This window comes from Anticarsia gemmatalis, chromosome 22 (genome assembly GCF_050436995.1).
Source record: "Anticarsia gemmatalis isolate Benzon Research Colony breed Stoneville strain chromosome 22, ilAntGemm2 primary, whole genome shotgun sequence".
NCBI classification, from domain to species: Eukaryota; Metazoa; Arthropoda; class Insecta; order Lepidoptera; family Erebidae; genus Anticarsia; species Anticarsia gemmatalis.
The window spans coordinates 3,447,051-3,468,907 of NC_134766.1; the positions used below are offsets into that span (position 1 = coordinate 3,447,051).

Consider the following 21,857-nt stretch of genomic DNA (forward strand, 5'->3'; position numbering starts at 1 on the left):
TTGTATCTACGGCAATTAACCCAAGGTGTAGGTGTTAAATTATTCACAACAAAACCTACGATCGGGAATTAAAAATGAAACGCCATTTATTATTCGAGATTTTATTTTTATCAACATTAGTACAGTAATTCTGAGAACCAACTGCTCAAAACAGCGGGGAATTATACTATCTAAATATTTGTCTTTTAATACTATAATATGTTTTTCTCTATAATGGTAATTTAGTAAATGCATAATACTAGTTTAGGAATTAAATGTGAGCAAATCTTAGAGCTGGAGACGTCTCGAATGATTACCAGTATCACAATAATACTATCTGTAGAAATAATCCCATTTTCGTAAATAGCTAACGTTATTGTGCGCTATCATACCTACTTTTGCAATGTACAGAAAATTCAGCGTTTGTTTGTAACAAACGCCTAAAAAGTCTCAAAGCTAGAAAATAAGCCAAGCACGTAATTTTTTAAACTGTAATAAAATACCAGCATAGCACGAATGATGGGATATTTCTCTTTCTATCATTTAATCTGTGTTTGATCTAAAAGTGACAAATAATCCACACTATGATGTCATTTCTTATATTTTTGCAACGGTGAATAACTACACTTACTTGGTGTCATCTCAATCGTAATCTAAAATGGACATGCTCTAAGCTGCAAACACATTACTAATTAGGTAAATTTAGTAAATGGAACGTGAAATCTTTCCTTATTATCTACTACAATATATAAAAAATAAAAATTAACATCAATATAATGTTTTAAATATAAAAAACAAAACAAAAAATCTCAAAAATAAAACTTAGACTAGCGTAATAAAATTGTTTGCAATATCACAAATATAATATTATTAAATATATGTAAATGATTCGACGATATTAAATTCTACTGCACGAGTAATATAAATTACGCGCTAAAGAGTAAAGCACTGAGCAAACATAGCTAAATTTTTGGACATCGATGTAAACGACTTTTCAAAGAGATGAATATTGAAAACTTTTTGAACGATAAGTCATAACATTACTACACATTTCGTAGTAATACAATTTTATAAGTACTTTTAATTATTATCTTTTAAAGCGGATCATTTAATTGAACGTGTTTTAAGTACTGTGTTTATCAATATGTCAATAATTACATATTATTATATCAATATGAATCATAATGAAAAAACACTCGAGGAGTTTTCAATAAACTTGAATCTTAAAATTGCTAAGTCCAAAATCCTAAAGTTTTAATATCTCATTTACTTTCGATGTTTATTTACAATATTCAAAATATCGTCAAATATCGAAATACTAAAAATGTATTTAGTTGAGTTATGATAATTATTGTTGTGTTATAATTGTGCCTCATATAACTAGCTGTTACTACGCTACATTTTCTGAAGCGAAAATTTCAATTCTACGCTCATATTTGCTCAACAATTATACATAAGTAAAGGCCTAAAGTCTGCCTCCATAGGAGTTAACGACACATAATTTGGTTAATAGCTCTACAAGGACGTTTAAGTATACTTAACCCCATTACTTCAGACGTAGTTATTCCCAAAACGACCGCAACTCTCTAGTGCGTCATTAAACACTGGAAATTTCGCCTTCATACGAGCTCGTGTCGCCTTCTACATATACAAACCACGTGATAATATAAGTTTAACTTTATATTCGAACCATTCGTGTCGATTTTTCCTCTTTTTATGTATCGTTTTCCCTCTTTTGTACATTAAACCATTTGCTTATTCGAGAATATATAGGTACACAATATTTTCCCAAACTATACTTTTTTCATAAACTTAATTATATACTAAAAAGAGCAACGCACAAAAACTAGTTTTAAACTGCAACACAACCATAAAGTTCCCTGCACAAGAAAAAAAGTATAAAGCAATTAAGATAACACACGCCTTTTCTAAAGAACACGGGTTTATATTAAGTGGAAACCCGTAATGAGATCTAAATTGAATACATTAAATCTTTACTAATAACAATAAAAGATAAATCATATCGAAAGCAGTTATATCAAAAACCTAAATACGTCATAATATATCACGAAAAAAACAGTCATCACTTCATTTTATAACGCAAATAACCGAATTGGAAATACTTCACTTGAAAGTTTCGAAGGAAAACTTGGTTGTTGAAATTTTCGCTTTAGAAATGCAGTTAATTGTGGGTCTACTCTAACCGCTAGATCTACATTGCGGTGAAGGCACACTTTGTAGTTCAAAGTTTATTATTTAGAGTAGAGGAGGGTGGATCTTCTTCTTTTCTTCCACGTCCAAACGTCCGAGGTCAATAGAAGACGGAGTGGGAAGACCGCAAGGCCATTCAAGAGATTCCGCTTCGTGCGTCATTATGTGTTCAGCTTCCACTGAAACACATTGCAGTTTATGTATAAACGATGAATATTACTGACGATTTTTTTACCTTAAACACTTTTTTCCTGACCACTTTTGCAAACAACCGTCGCCGCGTCGATAGGAATTCCCTATGCTTTGTTATTGTTTAATAACGCGTGTAAAAACAAATTATATTAAAATTCAAGGTAAGTATACCAAGCTACTCTGACTAATAAAGATGTGTCTTTAGGTAATACGGTAAAAATTAAATCCACTTACTTCTTATCCTGTGTACTTTATTCCCGTAAGCCATGTCCCAATAGTACAAAGTCACATAGGTGAGAGGTATAAGAGGCATCAGCAGATAGGCTCTCTTAGTCCGCCTGAAACTGTTATAACTTCACATTACGTCGTGGAAATGGTATCGTTTCAATTCATATCGAATTATTATTAAAATGAAACATGAAGCCATGCAAATTTCATAGAGCTATTCATAGCAAAGATGCTAATCAGGAAAAGATGCATCTTACTGGAAGCTTGCCAGATCGCTAATCAAATTTTCCATTTATTACATAAATATTGCTCAAGGATTTTGTTCCAAACAGATGGACTGTGTGCTCATTGGAAGAAAATAGTAATTTAATTATACTGTACCCTGTAAATAATCCTGCCACTGCAGTTACTGAGAATGCAGTCAACCAGAGGCAGGTGTCCCTACTTTTCGCTATTTGCAACGCCATTTGACGCTCTTGCAATTGATATTGCAACTGTATTTGCCTCTCCATCTAAAATAATTTTACAAAATAAAATATATACGTATGCTACAATGTTTTATGACCATATTTTATGATTCAATGACTTACCTTTATTTTGTTTATACTTTGAATGAATTCTTGATTCTTTTTGAAGTTTTCTTCCATATTCACTGTTAAATAGTTGCCCATGTTTACAAATTACTTACTAGTTGCGTTAATTAAACAAAAATCACAACAATTGACGATCAACGCCCTACTACGATTTAGCTATTACGAAGCTATCAGCTGTTTGTTGTCAAAACAGTTTTTTTGCTTAGGCAAACAGACGGTTTGTTTTTGCTCTACAAGCTGCATGTCACTTACTTATTTGTTACTACAAAAATCTCACAAAAGGAAATAAAATAATAATACTAGTCCAATTTAAAAGTTACTTGCGGTTCTTTTATTTTAATAAAATTATTTAATTTAGAAAAAGCAATTAAATGTACCCAATCGATATTTTGGTAGACTGAATTGTTTATGACCACATCACTATTTATTGACAACTTGAAACGTCAGTTGAGTGAACCAACTATTTGGGCGCTTGGTGCTTTCGCGCCAAATTCACAGAGCGTAAAAATATTTTCAAATATAACATAACATATTTTTCTAATATTATTGGTATAAATAAGCCAAGATGGGTATTCTAGGCTTATCAAAGTTAATAGCGGACATTGCTCCTCACGCCGTAAAAGAAATGGAGATCAAAAACTACTTTGGTATGTCGAAAATCGTTAAACAATCGGAAGAATATAACCTATGAAGATGAAAAAATATAATTTTTTTATTGTTTTTCAGGACGTAAAATTGCGATTGACGCTTACATGAGCTTGTATCAGTTCTTGATTGCTGTTAGAAGTGATGGTGAGTCTTTATTTTCGTTTATTATTAAAGTAGAATACCGATTTGAGGTCTCTTTCAACCTGCTGTGTTGAGAGTTAGATCTCCTCCTAATCTTGCACAAAAGGTTCGGTTTCTATAAGCAGCAATAAATAAACATCGAACGCTTACATTTTCAATAGACACTTAGTAATAAACACGTAGTTTGATTTTTGCAATGAAATTTTCTCTCATGACTTACCTACATTGCAGTACTATAAAAATACCAAAACTAAATCCTATTACACGCTTGCAGGTAACCAGTTAGTCTCTGTAGATGGAGAAACAACATCTCATCTCATGGGAACGTTCTACCGTACCATCAGACTGGTGGAGAACGGCATCAAGCCGGTGTATGTGTTTGACGGTAAACCTCCAGACATGAAGTCCCATCAGCTGAACAAGAGAGCTGAGAGGAGAGAGGAGGCCGAGAAGGAGTTACAGAAGGCTACTGAAGCTGGTAAGACATATTGTTGCCAGCACATAAAAGCTAAATTTTAAGACTTTCAACTATCATAATGTTAGAAACAGTGAATCCTTAGTTAAGTGGGGTTTAGGGGAAGTGACAACTTACCACAATTGGCTATCTCTGCTTCTATGAAACATATTGGTATGGACAAATACTTTATGGATGTTTTGTTCTGAAAAGATTTTATTAGGGGTTGAAACCTTAATCTTATAAACACTTAACTTCAGCCATCACTATTATGTATATTGTCAGTATATATAAATTTTTTTACTATTTCTAGGTGACCAGGAAAATATAGAGAAGTTCAACCGTCGCCTGGTGAAGGTGACAAAGCAACACAATGAGGAGGCTCGTGAGCTGCTCAAACTAATGGGGGTGCCCGTAGTAGAGGCTCCGTGTGAAGCTGAGGCGCAATGTGCTGCACTTGTAAGTTATTACTCTCACACTGTGTCACAAATCTATACTAATATTATACTACTCACAAATCTATACTAATATATAATATATAACTAAAGAGTTTGTTTGTTTGAACGCGCTAATCTCAGGAACTACTGGTGCGATTTGAAAAATTCTTTCACGCTACAACCAATAGGAGCAGAGTAGAAGTAAGAAATGTTACAAAATGGGAAAAATATGACCCATTCTCTCTTATGTGACGCAAGCGAAGTTGCGCGGGTCAGCTAGTTAATTTATATGTTTTCTCCGAACTGAATCAAACACTATTTAACTATACCCAGGTGAAAGCTGGCAAGGTGTTCGCCACGGCTACAGAAGATATGGACGCGTTAACATTCGGCACCAATGTGCTACTGCGTCACCTGACTTTCTCTGAAGCACGCAAGATGCCTGTACAAGAGTTCCATCTTGATCAAGTACTGAAGGGACTGGAGTTGGAGCAGAGTGAGGTGAGAAGATGCATCACTAATATTTTATAGAATTTATTTTTCGAAAACAAGAACATCGTATTAAAACACTGCTTTTCTATTCTTGAGTGTGTACTTTAATAAAGTTTTTGAATGTGCGCTACTTCTCCAATCAGCAATAGGCCAGTATGGCGTATGGCGCATGGTAATCTAACCCCTTCCCAGATAAAAACGCTTGCCCAGCAATGGTTTTTCAAACAAAGAAGAATACTAACATTAAAGGTATGAGGGTCAACACACACTCAAAGAGTGGCCAAGGGCAACGAAGCGCGGAGTCATGCGACTTCTCGAGCACACTTCATAATATACTGAGACTGCGCTTCGCATCGCTGTACTTCGCCGTTCTTTCGTGTGAGTTGACCCTTAAGGCCAACGTGCACGTGTTCGCCCGTAAATATACGTGGACGATCGTATACGTGCAAGAAAAATAAATAATGCGAGAAGTAAATGTACTAAAGCTAGTTTTTATCTTCAGTTCATAGACCTGTGCATTCTCCTTGGCTGTGACTACTGCGGCTCTATCCGCGGCATCGGTCCGAAGCGCGCCATCGAGCTGATCCGTCAGCACCGCTGTCTCGAGGAAGTGTTGCGGAACATCGACACGGAGAAGTACCCGCCGCCGGAGAACTGGGACTTTAAGAGAGCTAGGGAGCTGTTCTTGCAGCCGGAGGTCGCTGATCCTAAGGATATTGAGGTAAATAAATATATTCATTTCTTGCCAACTGAATTGCGTGTAGATAAAGTACCAGTATAGTGTATGGTCATCTTAAAAAAAGTCTAACATGTTACCCGTCTTGTTAAAACTAGCAAGAAGCGATCTTTTTCCCTTGCACCTCACTCCGTTAACGAAATAAGTTCATTTATCATTAAATTCATACTATCATTTAAATCAGACATATTTTCGATAATTAAAATACATTGTTGAGAATATGAGTTATACTCAAGCATGTGTGTAGGAATACTTTTCATACTTTGTATAATTATTAACTCTTGCAGTTAAAATGGTCAGACCCGGACGAGGAAGGTCTGGTGAAGTTCTTGTGTGGAGACAAGCAGTTCAACGAGGAGCGCGTGCGCAATGGAGCCAAGAAACTGATGAAAGCACGCACCGGGACCACACAGGGACGGCTTGATGGATTCTTTACTGTATGTACTACTAACTTACACTTTTTAGATATTTTCCCATGGTGTTGCCTCTCTCTGATCCTAGTGCTAGTGTATTTGCTCATTTCGATTTATATTTTATTATTTCTATTTTCGTTATTTTTGATGTACATATGGGTTTTTTTACACCTCCTGCACTAAGAAGTCCTCATATGTCGCGGGGAGTTCTACAAAAATACAAACAACGGACACAAAGCCAGGGGCCGAAACAGGTCAGTAAAGTCAGTAAAAGTCAGTATTTTTGGACCTGGTCAGTAAAAGTCAGTATTTTCGAAAATTGGTCAGTATTGTCAGTATTTTTCCAAATTCAATATACTTTTTTTGGTTTTCCTCTGCTTTTGGCCAATCCTACATTCTCGATTTGTCCAGTGATGATATCTGAGGGCTGGTTTGGACACTTTGTATATGTGGATGATCTACGTACATATACAGGGTGTAAATGACAGCTAACCGAAAACTTTACTGGTAAGTTTGTGACACTGTATGCGCGAAATTTACTCCAACGATATTTCTCGGAAATGATTGGTTCCCGAGTTAGTCATTTTTGAGCGTTCAATGTATAGTGAACAACGCGATGTATCTCCGCGCATGCCTACGAGACTTCTGGCGGCGGCGGCGCGCTGATCGACGACATGTCGCGACGCGTCGTAGGTACGTACGCGTACCACCACGTCTATGCGCTCACTAGTATGCAACCCTATCATTAGATAACAATCTTATGTATCGTTTATGGTATCGTAAGTAGGCCCGTATGTTACAATAGCTCATAGTAAAATTGTAAGCAGGTAGGTACCTACTTGGCTTACGTGAAATCAAACAATAATAGCAAAATGTAACCAATAATAAGAAAGTGCTAAAACATATTGTTATCAATGTCTATCAACACGCAAATACCTGGTGTATGGCGAGAGTTTGAGTACCTTTGGATCCGGACGTACAGGTGCAGAGCACGCCGTGCACTTCCACGTGCTTCACCATACATAACACATCAACATTTCTTCCTATTTACGAACACAACTGCACTTCGAAAACAATAACAACAAAAATAATAACAATAAAAACAACAACACAAAACCGAAACAATAACAAGTAATAATAAACAATAGTTCACACACGACACGACGAATAGGACATAACGAACGACACCGGTGAAGAGCTTCCGTCTTCCGCGAGCGAATTGCTCGAACTATCAAAGAGAGCCGCCGGCGCGGGCGCCTCTCCGCTCACTCGCGCCGCCCCTCGCCCGCGCCACCCGCTCCCTCCGCGCCGTCCGCCCGCGCGCCGCCGATTTGGTGACGAGCGACGAGTTAGTATCCCAGCGAGAGATTAGATTCAATAAAATATTGATGTGGCATTACTATTTTTACTTGTCACAGTTGTTACTGGTTGCATTGTAGTTTTATTCAAATACCAAATAACATTACAAACATTATTGATGTAAGTTTAAAATACTTTGATATTTATAACATAAAATCAGCTTAAAGTAAATAAAATAAACTCGAAACGATTATTTAATTAAACCATAAAAAATGTAGGTACATAACAATGATAACAATCAATATCCATTAATATTCTTATCAGAGAAACTAACTTATCATAATTCATAATCCCCGGAGAATTACTTAGCATCCATTTTGTCGCATCCCATCTATGTAACATCCACGCGCGGTCGCGGCGTCACGCGTCACTACGGCCATCTTCTTTTCGAGGCGCACCGCGCTTGTATGAAGTATGAATGAGCGTGTAAATATCGAATAGAAATTTGCAAGAACAAATGGAACAAAGCGACAATACATGTTAAATTGTTTATTAGAGATTTTTATAGCGCTAAAGAATATCAATAGGATTTTTTGTCGTTCTGTATGTATTTGTACGTGTAATAATAAGATATCACACATTTTAAATCTTATGAATTTACCTTTTATCGGAGAGCGGGATAATTATGTAATTTTCATTTTTAACATAGAACAAATACTAAGTAACGCTGCATACTAGTGAGTGTGAGGCTGACAGCTGTGTGCGTAATCGTGTGTCTGTGTGGCGCGCGTAGGTACGCGGCGTGACGTCGACCGTCGCGGCCGGCCGCCGCCGGCGCGGTGTCGTTGGCCGCGCACAGCTGATAGCGAATTTATACGTTGTTTTAATCCATTGCTGTTTTTTGTGGAAAACAGTAATATGACGGATTTTTTTTCATATTCATGTTGCATTATGTAGTATTAACGAAATAATACCAAAAAAAATTAAAAAAAACGCATAAAAAATCGGAAAAATCAGAATCATGTCTAAAGTCATTTTTTTTCGTTTTCGGTAGGCTGTCATTTACACCCTGTATATTTAAGCATCACATGACCTCAAAAATAGCATCTGTTTTAAATCAATATTTTTGGAGTGAAAACGTGTTTAGCGGCGTTGCGCACTTTTTTGGAATGGGTAAAAACTTCTCAACTCGTAAAAAATTCTTAAGACCTGATCGAAAATTCGTAAGACCTGATCGGAAATTCGTAAGACCTGATCGAAAATTCGTAAGACCTGATCGAAAATTCGTAAGACCTCATCGAAAATTCGTAAGACCTCATCGAAAATTCGTAAGACCTCATCGAAAATTCGTAAGACCTCATCGAAAATTCGTAAGACCTCATCGAAAATTCGTAAGACCTCATCGAAAATTCGTAAGACGGGAAGTTTATTAGAGATTTTGGTGTTTATTGGAGTTTAATGGAGTTTTTTTAGAATTTTTGGAGTTTATTGGCGTTTTTTTGTCCAATAGACTCCAAAAAACACAAATAAACCATTTGACTGCTTCCGTGGCGCAGTGGTTTAGGTCACCACGCCAATACCACTGCGTCGGGAGGTCGTGGGTTCGATTCCCACACGGAGCAATTATTTGTGCGATCCACAAATAATTGCTTCGGGTCTGGTTGTGCTTTGTGTCCGTTGTTTGTATGTTTGTAAAAAGTCCCCGCGACACAAGAGCAATTCTTAGTGCGGGAGTTGTCTTTTTTAACAAAAAAAAAAGTGTTTTTTGGAGTCTATTGGACATTAACACAATAAAAAGGCGGTGCTGGTTGTTTATGGGGATGGTGGAGGCCAATAACTGAAAATAAGCTTCATATTTCACACCATTCACCCAAAAAACGGTTTGGAAATGGTCAGTATTTGGTCAGTATTTTTGAATTTTTGGTCAGTAAAATCAGTATTTTCGATCATGGAACTTGTTTCGGCCCCTGCAAAGCACAACCAGTCCCGAAACAATTATTAGTGGATCGCACAAATATTTTTTCGGTGTGGGTATCGAACCCACGACCTCCCGACGTAATGGTAGCGTTTATGAACACGATTATCGGTAATATCTAAATAATACCAAGAATCGTGTAGTTTGCTAGAAATTGCGTTATATTTATAGGTCACATTTGTCAGATAGTTGTCAACAATTTTTTTTTTTCAGGTAAAATCTGTACCAAACCCCAAACGAAAAGCAGAAGAGGATAAGAAGAACGCAGCTAAGAAGAAGGCGAAGACAGCCGGCGGCGGCCGGGGAAGGAAGCCTAAATAGATATACTATAGTTAACTTAAGAACTAGGTTTATAACAGCCAAGTACTCTAACTATACTTAATTTTGAGTGACGCTCAAAACAGGGTTAGACTACCAGTCAAATCAGCTACTCCTTATGAAATGAAAAAAAAAAGTAGTATGGGAATATGGTGTACTGATGTCACAGTGTTTTTTCGTTGGTATCAAATGAGTGTCTACTAAAATGTTTCTGTCTATAATAATTACAATTTCAATATCAAGTACGAAAAAAATACATAGCCTAAGCATTTTAAATTATATTTTTTGGCTAACCCAGTCAACTTACTAACTACAACTACACTTCAAAGTAGTGGTGACAGCACGAGTCTTAAATGTAACTTAAAATTGAGTGTCGCTTGAGTATTCGGCGTTACGTTTAAGTATGACTTAAGTTCGTAAAACTCTAAATTAGAAGCAGCGCATTTTTTAATGCATTGTTGATTTTAAGGTCTAATATTGATTGTGTCGTGAGATTGTATAATGGTATTATGCTACGTGATTAAAAGAAATGGTTTTAGTCCATTAAAATGTTACATTTTTAGGCCTTAGCTTTAGTTTTCCAGAGGACGCCGATTTTGTATTTGTAGGGGGGACGAGGGGGGGGGGGGGTCAATAGAAGCTTAAGTTCAAGTTTGAGGGGTCGCCACCGGCCCAAAACCTTTTTCCAATATGATGTAAAATAAAATTGCGTCGCCTGAAAAACGCAGCGCTCAATTGCACTTTTTAATCGACTTCTCATGATTTAGAACTGAAATATAGTTCTCATGATTTTGTTTCTAAAAGCACTGAAATGAAAATCTACCTCGTAATTAATAATGTGTACAATTTAAGATTGGTTTAATACATCTGCGCTGGATCGCAAATTCGATAATAAAATGTAATAAAATTTCATTCATTTTGAGACTTGTTCTACTAAAGTTGTTATAATGATGTGTTGTGACTGATAATTGGTTATGATTAATACATGAATAATTAATGAAACTGACTTTATGTTGTTTTATTTTCTACTAAAGACAGCCTGCTCTGTTTAGTTATTACCTTTTCACTATACACAACCAAATACCTTGTGGCTTATTTACAACAGGCGCGAGGATCGTTCTCTGAGGTTAAGCTACGCTTGCCGAGGTTCTGTGGATGAGTGAACATATTATACTTTCAGAATACCAAAGCACTTTACAATTTCGTAATTCGTTGCATTGAAACAAAAGGCCCACAAATCAAAAACATTTAAAATCACCCGATCCAATGCCAATTTTCAAAATAAATTGGTATTTTGTGGCCCGTTTGTTTTGTAAAGCAGCGAATTTTGGTCGAACATCTATACTAATATTATAAAGCTGAAGAGTTTGTTTGTTTGTTTGTTTGTTTGTTTGAACGCACTAATCTCAGGAACTGCTGGTCCGATAAATTAAAATTCTTTCACTGTTAGATAGCCCATTTATCGAGGAAGGCTATAGGCTATATATCATCACGCTACGACCATTAGGAGCGGAGTAGTAACGAAAAATGTTACAAAAACGGGGAAAATTCCCATTCTCTCTTACGTGACGCAAGCGAAGTTGCGCGGGTCAGCTAGTTTTAAATAAAACATACGATCGTGCAAAACAAACATTTTATTTCCAACACGATTACAATATCATACAAATAATATAAACATACGTATATGTCACAATCTCATAAATATTTCAAATACGCTACAAATATATCAATATTTCGACTTAAAAACTAGATTTTGATCCATTGTTCATTGTTTAATTTTGATTATAATTATATGATTTGATTTCTAAGTACATGCAAACTTTATTAATAAGTACTATACTACAAAAATACTTATAAATGTGTAAAATGACTTTCAATATTCTATAGTCTTAAGAACTTAGTAGAGAACCTTGGCATTATAATGAATAATTCGTTTTATTTTCAAAATAAAGTAGCTGTATCAGACTAACTCGCGCGTTATTGATGTTCTAAAATTGTGAATGTTGCATGCCACCGCTAGGTATAAACCTTGTTAACACTTTCGCTGCCCACTCAGTAAGTTGCTGGCAACCAATGTGTTAACAAAGCTCTCTACTAAGTTGTTGGACTGAAATAAAAATGTCTGCATCTGATCTAGTTTTCATACAGAGCTCTAAAAGGTAATAATAAATGATATAAATTTTCCTTCATCTTTATTTTCCACTCTTAAAGTGCAACATTCAAAATAAGCATACATACAATTAATAAATAATATATTTTCTTTACAATTTGTTACATTTCAGTACGTTCCTCATTATGCTTAAATATTAATATCACTACATAATTATATGAGACAAAAGCTTTATAAAATGTCTTTGAAAGAATGCAGAATATATGTAAGAAATAAATGTTATTAATTTAATTAAGTTTTTCAGATTAAAATGTGCAATATTTGGTGTTAATTGATAAGATAATTATTGCAGCATTAAAATAAGTCATTAACTTTAATAAATAACTTAAAAAAAAGATAGATCTGCTATCTCTGCCTACCCTTATGGGAAAAAGGCGTGATTTTATACATGCATAGATCTCAATAATTGCCATACAAACGATTACATAAAATGATTTTTATTTATTTGCGATGCAAGATCAACAACAAATACTTTATTAAAAAGATAAAACAATGTAAAATGTTTCTATATTATTAACAAAACAATAACAATATATCTATATATTTTATATTTCTTATGACAATCACATTTATTCTTAAAATATATTCTGCAAACTTTTCAACTTAGAAGTTAGCCTTCAAGAAGTTAATGAGTCCATTAGTGGAGGCATCGTGTGATGTGACGGGCGTGTTGTCCTGTAGTTCCGGCTCGATGGCCTTGGCCAGCTGCTTGCCGAGCTCCACGCCCCACTGGTCGAACGAGTTGATGTCCCAGATCACGCCCTGAGTGAAGATCTTGTGCTCGTACATCGCTAAAAGAAAAATAAAGATATTAAATAAAATTAAAAAAAGATTTAGGTTCAAATGCGCTATTGTCCGTTTGAAAAATCAAAACAAACATATTTCTTAAAAATATAGAATGAAAACAAATTATTCTGTCGATATTTCGGAAAGGTGACAAATTATATTTTAAAAAAAATGGTACTAATTTCTCTACTCTATAGTGATCCTAACATAGAGTATCCGAATACATAAAACATCATATTCAGAATCTTTAGACAACTTTGGCAAAAAAAAATTACAATACCTACTTTAACTACAGCAAACCAAAATGCATTCCGCCGAAATCTTACAGAAATTATTAAGTCGGGGAAAAAGTCTTTTCGCATTTGTAATAAAATCTCTTAGGCTTCAAGTATACACGTACACTTGTACACGGTGCATTAGGTTTCTTTCAGTGAGCTCGTTAGGTACCCAAATATCGAGCTTTTTGTGTAGAGAAAAGATTTTATTACAAGTTCATACATACTATAATGCGAAAAGACTTTTTCTCCGACCTAATATTTAGTTATATTATAAGCAACAAGATGGGGCTTTGAAGACCTGCATTTACTTCGGCTTTTTACTTACCGATGAGCGCTCCAAGTGTGAAGGGAGTGACTTTCTTGACTACGATGGAGTTAGTGGGACGGTTGCCCACGAACACCTTGTGTGGCAAGATCTTAGACACCGCGTCAGCCGCCATGCCGGACTTCTCTAACTCGGCTTTAGCCTGAAAATATTATGAAATGAGTTATATTGACAAAACAATGTTTTGAAACCTTGCCTGTCTAAGAATTGTTTCTCGTTTTGTGGACTCCTGGCCTAAACCATCGCTCATTACTAGAAAACACCCTGGCTTCAGTAAAGCCAGCGTAGTTACTTCCAAAGCTACGTCACTATAAAAAAATAATAAAAAATGGCACTATATCCTACTAATAAGGTACCCGCGGGTATTAAGGCCTAGCTAAGGGAGATTTGTAATAAAATGAAGAATATCCAATATAATCAACCAGTTTTTATAATAATCAGTCATGTACTTATATTACTACCGAGTTTAAACAAAAAATAGCTTCTAAAGCTTAAAACTAAAACATTATATCACTTTTAAAAAAACGCTGTCTTTAGGCCTTATTATAATAGGGTAGGGTAAAAAGGCCTATACTATAAACTATTCAAAAATCAACTTAAACTAAGTAAATTAGTATTCTTGACATCAATAATCATTAACATAAGGCAATAGAAAGCATAGTAGTCTTAATAAATGAAATAAATTGTCCTTATTCGCATCCATCGGGACATTGAAAATCATCAGTATATTCTGCAGTCAAACCGACACAATCTTCGTGGTACCACTTGGAGCATCGCGAACATTGCCTCATTGCATCATCCATTCTATATTCTCTGCAGGCATGACAGTAGCGATATTTTTTTTTTGTGATTAATTTTTGTCAGATCGCCTTCTGACCACAATGATCGTTTGGGAGGCATCGTGACTGTAAGCACTGAAAACAATAATAAATAATTTGAAAATATAAACCACGTATATACTACCCGCTAACAAACATTTTTAATACACGCTCCTACTTATATAGCAGTTAAAAAAGCAGGAGTATAATAAGGCCTATTGTAAAATTTTATAGGCCTTAATATCCGCCAACCACCTATTTACAGAAAATAATAATAATATAATTTTTATAAAGTACAAGTCGCTTAAAACGGTAATCTACGGACAAGCATACCTTAATTAATAAGCGGACAGTCAATACAGGTTTGTAAATATGATATTTTCTAAACAACTTACGTTTTACTGGAGTCAATTTTTATAATTCGTGCTGCTGAACCGCACTTCTGAATTACTTCGACGATATTTGCGGGGGGAGAAGTGCTAGAGTGCGTCCGCCACTTCGCAGCGACTCGTATACTCTCTGAGCTTGTGTGACAGTAATCTTGATCGTCAACTACTGTTTTAAGTACGTTTTTTGTTATTTAGGCCTTATTACCCGACAGGCCTTAATACCCGCAGGTACCTTATTCTAAATTTGAAAGTTTGTGAGTATGTATGAATTTATGATGGTTTGTTATTCTTTCACGAAAATACTACTGAATCGGTTACGATGAAATTTGGTATATAGGTAGTGAAGACTCAGAATAACACATACGCTACTTTTTAGCCCGGAGTTCCCGAAGTATCGGGATATACACAGGAAGGGTTTTCACGCGGACGAAGTCACGGGCGGCCTCTAGTCTTTAATAAAAAAGTCTCCTTACACCTAAATACGTTACGTATTTTAATAACTAATGTTTTCAAGAGTGTACTCACCTCAGCGGCAGTCTTGCCCTTCATGAGTGCTTCAGTTTGCGCGAGGAAGTTAGCGAGCAGGATCTTGTGATGAACTCCGCCGCTGATGGGGTTGTGGGTCTGTGCCGGCGCTATGAAGTCACACGGAATCAGCCTGACAGACAAATAGCATGTGTAAGCATAATAAATTTAAAATAACTATCACACATGATAGAATTCAAAGGCTTAAACGAAACTTCTTATTCGGCGTTTTGGTCTTCGCCACGTTTCAGCATTACCTGAATAAAAATTGATGTTAGTAGGCCGTTCAGGCTTTCAGATTAAAACTGCGAAAGCGATTTTGATGACATTCGGCGTAGAAGTAGTCAGATAAATAAAATAATCATTTTACTTGTAAATTTATTCCTATTTTTCATCCACTACACAGCTGTAATAAGGAATGAAACATTTTATGCGAAACGAACTACGTGAGTTAGATAGCTCGTTATGTAATACGCTGGAATTTGGCGGCTTCTGTGCACTGAGAAATAATATGTGTGACTGCAGGTCACAAGGAGACAAGTTTGATTCCAGAGTCGAGTAGAAAGACAGTCCAGTTTACCAAAGTCTTGGGTTTGACTCCTAGGTCAAGAAGTAAAGAAAATAGTTAGTAAAGTACCTAGTTCCTTGATGTATAAGTTGGTAGAAGGCGTGTTGTCCGTTGGTCCCCGGCTCGCCCCACACGATGGGCCCCGTGCTGTAGTCCACCACGGAGCCCGAGCGCGTCACGTACTTGCCGTTACTCTCCATGTCGCCTTGTTGGAAGTACGCCGCAAATCTATATCACACGAGAAATGTAAATAGCGTTATTTTATATTCAACGCTTAGATTTTTTTCTTACTTTTCATAGTTATTTTTTTTTAAATTACATAATTAATATAAAAAATTGTAATCAATTTCCAAAAGAGTATATTTTTATTTCGTATGTCTTTACAAAGTGAGATAAAGTGTACGCTTTTTGAATTGCATAATAATATTTAATGCCAAGGTACAGATAATTAGAAAGTATATACTGTTTAAGACATGTCTAATTATTTCAAGCTCAACTCTTAGTGCAATCAACTTGGGTAACTTTGAATCATTTGGGTAACATTGACAGTGGGAATTTTAACTAAGTAATTGATAAAAGTATTGGTTTCATATGAAAAAATAATCGAAACTAGTTCAAATTCCCACGTTCAATGTTACACAAATGATTCAAAGTTACCCAAATTGGCCTTAAAATAAATACTGTATTTTCTCTACTACCTGTGTAAATACTGGTCGTAAGGCAACAGCGCGTGTGTCTCCGCGCCGTAGAAGTTGCTGTACCACACTCCGAGCAACGCCAGGATCACTGGGGCCTGACCACACACACATATCGTCAGAAATAATGCGTATACGCTTGCGTACGTGCACGTAAATGCGTGTACCTTCCGTAGTTTGCGTATACGAATTTATAAATGAGTTTGAAACTTAAGGACAGCGAAAATATGCATAGAGGAAATGAGTTACGGACAACGCATAGAAAATTACTAACCCTCTTATTCATAAACACATTGTAAACCTATTTTAGTTAAAAAACCACTATAATATGTTTTCTCTTCTGCATTTCGCTATGGAGTGAAAGAAACAAAACAGTATGTATATTGTATATATAAGCCTTTCATAACTTCATATATTTTTATGAAAAAGAGAGTTCGTTTTTAAGTACTTACTTCTAAATATTTATCATATTATTATGTTAAATTAGATTTAAAAGCTATTTTTTTTTCTTAAGTGTGATTACTGGGTTTTTATCTGCTTGTATCACTTATTTACCATATAATTATGTTAAATTAAGCTTTAAAACTAATATCTTACATTTTTCTCAAGAGGCGCGGTGCAGAAGTGGTTGTCCATGAAGCTGGCTCCTTCTAGAAGTTTCTCGAAGTTGTCGTATCCGATGTACAGCGAGATTGATAGACCGATCGCAGACCACAGCGAGTACCTAAGATAAAAGTTAATTTTATTAGTATTAAATAAGCCTAACAACTGGTGAAGTCAAGTGCTTGGTCAATGAGTTATTAATAATTCGAAATGAAAGAGTAGAGATTTACTTTAAATAGTGATTTTGAATTTAAGATACAACATGAGGAACAGAATCAAGCATTTTTGTGTGACTTCAATTTCTTTCGAAGAAAGAAAATGGCGTGATGTACAATACTAATATATTGTTTATGTTTTTAGGGAAGTTAAGTTTTCAAAAAAGTTCTAAGTTATGTAACAAACGTCAAGGCGTTTACCTGCCGCCAACCCAGTCCCAGAATCCGAACATGTTGTTAGCGTCGATACCGAACGCTGTCACCTTCTCAGCGTTTGTGGACAACGCCACGAAGTGCTTAGCTACTGCTGACGGCTATAACACAAAATTATCTGTCTATACACAGTTTTTTTACAAAATGTCTAATCTAAATTATAATATTTAATAAGTCAATGCAAACGCGAAGAGGGGTCGCACTAGAAAGACATACACAGATCATATCGGCGAAGCCTTGAAAAAAGGTCAGGTGCTACTCGTAACCGGCGGTGTGTACTTACATCTTTAGCAGCTTCCAGGAACCACGTCTTGGCGGAGGTGGCGTTGGTGATGGTCTCCTGCGTGGTGAAGGTCTTGGACGCGATGATGAACAGCGCCGTCTCAGGGTTCAGCCGCTTCAGCACCTCGGCCAAGTGCGTGCCGTCGATGTTCGATACGAAGTGCACCTGGAGATACGTAGTGTTAGTAGAAGAGTGTTACGCCGAAACGTCCAGAAATTTGTGATGAAATGTAAGTATGTTTCCCTGATACTACTATCCCAATGTTCGTGTTAATTTTCATATAATACTAAATAAAGAGCTATAGAAGATAATATACTCCCTTATTACTGTAAAAAATACTATATTATTTAGAAAGTTTGCTTGCAATGCATCCTACTCATATATAGACGACTGCTATCCAGAACACGAGTCTTTCATTCGATTCCCGAGTCGAGTGGTGCTATTTCATTTTATCCAGCGTCCGTTAAAATGTTTTCAAAAACTGAGTTTGGTAAGATACCCTGTATTACATGGGGACTTTAATGTGAACAGCAAAAATAATGGTGATTTATCTCTCATCTTACACACAAACTTGTAATAATTTATTAAATTATATTAATTAGATATGAATGGTACCTTAAGATGATTGGCATAAGGTTTAAGTGCTTCAGTGACCATGAGTGGTCCGAGGTCTGAGCCGCCGATGCCAATGTTGATCACATCTGTGATTGTCTTGCCGGTGTACCTGCAACAAAAAGTACATAGTTACTACCTAATAGCAGCTGCCCGCGATTTCGGCCGCTAGGGCTTCAGTTTTTCCGTATTTTTTATTGTTTCTCCACTCCTTTTAGTCGTAGCGTGATGTTATATAGCCTACACTATGGGCTATGGCCCTATTGCCTCCCTCAATAAATGAACTCAACGAAAAAGAATTGGGTAGTTGACTGTGTTAACACTAATTATTAAACTGCAACATTATCATAGCCTGAGTATTTTTTTATTAATAATGGTGAAATTTTAATGATTATAGGTAGTCATTCATTCAACATAAATACGAAACTATGAAGTTACTATTCCCTAATTCTATACTAAAATGTGTTTTTGACATTTCGTAAAGAGTAGCTGATTAACTGGTCAACTGGCTTAGCACATTCAAATGGACTCTAAGGACGCTATATCCATATCCATACTAATATTATAAATGCGAAAGTAACTCTGTCTGTCTGTCTGTCTGTTACTCAAACTACTGAACCAATTTGCATGAAATTAGGTATGGAGATATTTTGATACCGGAGAAAGGACATAGGCTACTTTTTACCCCTGGAAAATGACGCATTGCCATGGTAAAATTCAGGTGGCGGACGAAGTCGCGGGTAAAAGCTAGTAAAATAATAAACTGTATATAAAACACAATAATAAATACTTCATAGATAGTTTTCAATAATATCTAAGTCAAATATGCTTTATCATAAGTACTACTTGATAAATAACTTAAACGATTGTAGCTAGGGATTCAATGACTATGTAATATATAATAGGTATACTATGTACGAACTATAGTGTATTGTAAGATTAAATCAGTGTATATATGTTATCTGTTGATGATCTTACTACTCTACTCGTCCTTGGACATGATAAAATTCTAGAATGATTTAGTTATAGTTGTTCCTTGTGTGCGTTGTTCATGGCACCAATATTTCGAAATTAGGTAACATTTTTTAAAACAGATGATAATGATAAAGGCTGACAACTTAGTGTATAAGTTGGTACCTCCCATGCAAGTCGGTTGAGAGTTCGAATGCATGGCAACACACCAACGACTTTTTGAAATCATGTGCATATTGGAAATAATTGTCACTAGTTCCAACCCTGAAGGAAAATATAATGACGCAACCTTGCATGCTTGAGAGTTCTTTAGAACAGTTCTTGGATGTATACAAAGTCCCCAACGCGCACTTGGCCAGCATTGTGGACTCTAGAGTCCTTCATGGTAGAAGGTTCCTGCCCAGCAATGGGACATTAGGAGGTTAAATTTATTTTTAAAATGTGTGTTTTTCCTCACCCCTTCCACTGCCCGCTGACCACTTGGCCGGTGAACTCCTTCATATGTGCCAGTACAGCGTTGACATCAGGAGTGACGTCCTTGCCACCGACCAGGATGGGCCTGTTCTGTCTGTTGCGGAGAGCAATGTGCAGTACCGCACGGTCTTCTGTGAAGTTTATCTTTTCACCTGCGTTGTGGAAACGAAAGATTAGGTTGTATTACGGTGCTCTTGTTACTAAAGAACGCTCCAGAACTGGATTTTTTCAGATCTCAAAGTGTTAAACTATAATAATTATATTGATAATTTGATGCATAGTTTAAGATGCGCTATTTATAGGGCATAGTGTAAATGAAAAAACATGTTAGTGCAATTAAAAACTGTATCTAGATTTTTCCAGTAATCCCCTGTGATGAAAGCAAGGCCTAGCACCTCTCAGTTTGCACAAAGAGATTCTTTCCCAGCAGTGAAGCATGTAAAGGATTACTTTATAGTTATAATGCAAGACAAAATATAGTCCGTGAATGATTTTAACATTTAAAATTTTCAGGATCATTATTATACTTTATTTTTGATATACTTACATAGTGGTCCCTTATAACAAGAATAATATAAAAGTGGTCCCAGACTAAGAAAAGGTTGAGAACCCCTGTTATAGTGGCTGTAACTGACCTGAGAACATGGCATCCCTAGCCTTCTCCACATTGCGGCTCTTGGCAAGGTTGAGCAGCAAGCTCCATAGCTGCTCATTGATGCGGTTCTTTGAGTAGTCCAGCAGGATCTCACCATCGTTTGGAGTAGGCACTCGAAGACTGAAGGAATATTTTATTTTAAAAAATATATTATTAATAGTTAAATTAATTATTTATTTTATATAGAATAACATAACTGTTGTTGTTTATCTAAGCATTCTATTCTTGTTTTCTCTATTCATCTCATCTCATTAGCGTGTTAATTTATTTTCTATATATTCATAACAATATTATAGTAATGCTAATTAACAATAATAATAAAACGCAGATGGAAATAATGTGAAATAAGATTACATCACTAATTAATTAATTAAAACAATTGATTTTATATCAGGATGACTCGATTATCATTGCCACAAATACCTATTATAAAAAAAAACAACTCATTGTGCATGCGCGACCTTTACGACTGTTTGAAAGTGAAAGTGATATAACTAGATGAAACTCGTCCCAAATTAACTAAAACTTCAAATATATCCATGAATTATTAAGTAAACTTGCTCAAAACATAAAAACCGACAAATATATATCAATAATATTACGAAAAATTGCGTAAAATGCGAACAAACCTGAATTTATTGAACCGATCAGTATCTTGTTGGAACAATTGTTGAATATTTATTTTTGCACCGTTCGCATCGTAGAATTTTTGGATTTCCACGTAAGCTGGGTCTTGTTTTAAATTAACTTTCGGCTCCATAGTTTTAATTGATGTTACACAGGTCTTCAAAGTACGACTCCGAACTAACTGTAGTATAGTTGATAACGAATGTCTTTTTGACATTTCAATGATAAGTGAAGGTTATTCGCGTTTTGTTCATGCACTGATAAAGAAACTAAGCAAGTACTTTCATTTACAATAATTTTTTTCAAAATATTTTGATCCATATTATATTGAATTTTAGACGCTATCAAAAAACAAGCGAATATGTAAATAACTCTATAAACGGACGTAATATTTTTTTGTGCTCTAATGTGCCTAGGATTATACGTGTGCCTCTGGGGGACCGCGGACCACAACTACTCAGAATAATTTCGAAAATAGGGATTTTGCAACCAGGTAAGCTTATTATGATGTTAGGGAAACGAATGTCGCGACG

At 35.8% G+C, this 21,857-nt stretch overlaps 3 protein-coding genes across 5 annotated transcripts; 1 reads left to right on the plus strand and 2 right to left on the minus strand.

The window, feature by feature from the left end:
- Positions 1-85: 85 nt before the first annotated feature.
- Positions 86-3,370, minus strand: LOC142982831 (plasminogen receptor (KT)). 3 transcript variants are annotated; one of them, XM_076129517.1, is made up of 4 exons: positions 3,201-3,370; positions 2,992-3,122; positions 2,617-2,720; positions 86-2,369 (listed from the first exon to the last, which is right to left on the minus strand). In XM_076129517.1, exons 1-4 carry the CDS (start codon positions 3,279-3,281, stop codon positions 2,236-2,238), a joined length of 450 nt encoding a protein of 149 aa, XP_075985632.1. In that variant the 5' UTR covers positions 3,282-3,370; the 3' UTR covers positions 86-2,235. The 3 variants fall into 3 exon arrangements, with proteins under 3 accessions (XP_075985632.1, XP_075985631.1, XP_075985630.1); XM_076129516.1 differs by having other exon boundaries at positions 2,617-2,726; XM_076129515.1 differs by having other exon boundaries at positions 2,617-2,735.
- Positions 3,371-3,647: 277 nt separating this feature from the next.
- Positions 3,648-11,123, plus strand: Fen1 (Flap structure-specific endonuclease 1). The gene is made up of 8 exons (XM_076129367.1): positions 3,648-3,850; positions 3,930-3,995; positions 4,267-4,470; positions 4,760-4,905; positions 5,217-5,384; positions 5,878-6,096; positions 6,399-6,548; positions 10,012-11,123. Exons 1-8 carry the CDS (start codon positions 3,769-3,771, stop codon positions 10,117-10,119), a joined length of 1,143 nt encoding a protein of 380 aa, XP_075985482.1. The 5' UTR covers positions 3,648-3,768; the 3' UTR covers positions 10,120-11,123.
- Positions 11,124-11,735: 612 nt separating this feature from the next.
- Pgi (glucose-6-phosphate isomerase) lies at positions 11,736-21,556 on the minus strand. The gene is made up of 12 exons (XM_076129072.1): positions 21,327-21,556; positions 20,678-20,817; positions 20,026-20,194; positions 18,600-18,708; positions 17,985-18,149; positions 17,690-17,802; positions 17,268-17,394; positions 16,674-16,768; positions 16,045-16,203; positions 15,408-15,540; positions 13,676-13,817; positions 11,736-13,077 (listed from the first exon to the last, which is right to left on the minus strand). Exons 1-12 carry the CDS (start codon positions 21,539-21,541, stop codon positions 12,890-12,892), a joined length of 1,755 nt encoding a protein of 584 aa, XP_075985187.1. The 5' UTR covers positions 21,542-21,556; the 3' UTR covers positions 11,736-12,889.
- Between the last annotated feature and the right edge of the window lie 301 nt (positions 21,557-21,857).

Coding starts and splice junctions, on each gene's coding strand:
- LOC142982831 (XM_076129515.1), bottom strand. CDS start 3,281: ATGGGCAACTATTTAACAGTGAATATGGAAGAAAACTTCAAAAAGAAT. Junction 3,123..3,200: donor AAAGTATAAACAAAATAAAG/GTAAGTCATTGA, acceptor AAATTATTTTAG/ATGGAGAGGCAAATACAGTT. Junction 2,370..2,616: donor TAAAGTACACAGGATAAGAA/GTAAGTGGATTT, acceptor AATGTGTTTCAG/TGGAAGCTGAACACATAATG.
- Fen1 (XM_076129367.1), top strand. CDS start 3,769: ATGGGTATTCTAGGCTTATCAAAGTTAATAGCGGACATTGCTCCTCAC. Junction 3,996..4,266: donor GATTGCTGTTAGAAGTGATG/GTGAGTCTTTAT, acceptor ACACGCTTGCAG/GTAACCAGTTAGTCTCTGTA. Junction 6,549..10,011: donor GGCTTGATGGATTCTTTACT/GTATGTACTACT, acceptor TTTTTTTTTCAG/GTAAAATCTGTACCAAACCC.
- Pgi (XM_076129072.1), bottom strand. CDS start 21,541: ATGTCAAAAAGACATTCGTTATCAACTATACTACAGTTAGTTCGGAGT. Junction 20,818..21,326: donor GATCGGTTCAATAAATTCAG/GTTTGTTCGCAT, acceptor ATATTCCTTCAG/TCTTCGAGTGCCTACTCCAA. Junction 17,803..17,984: donor TCCTGGAAGCTGCTAAAGAT/GTAAGTACACAC, acceptor TTTGTGTTATAG/CCGTCAGCAGTAGCTAAGCA.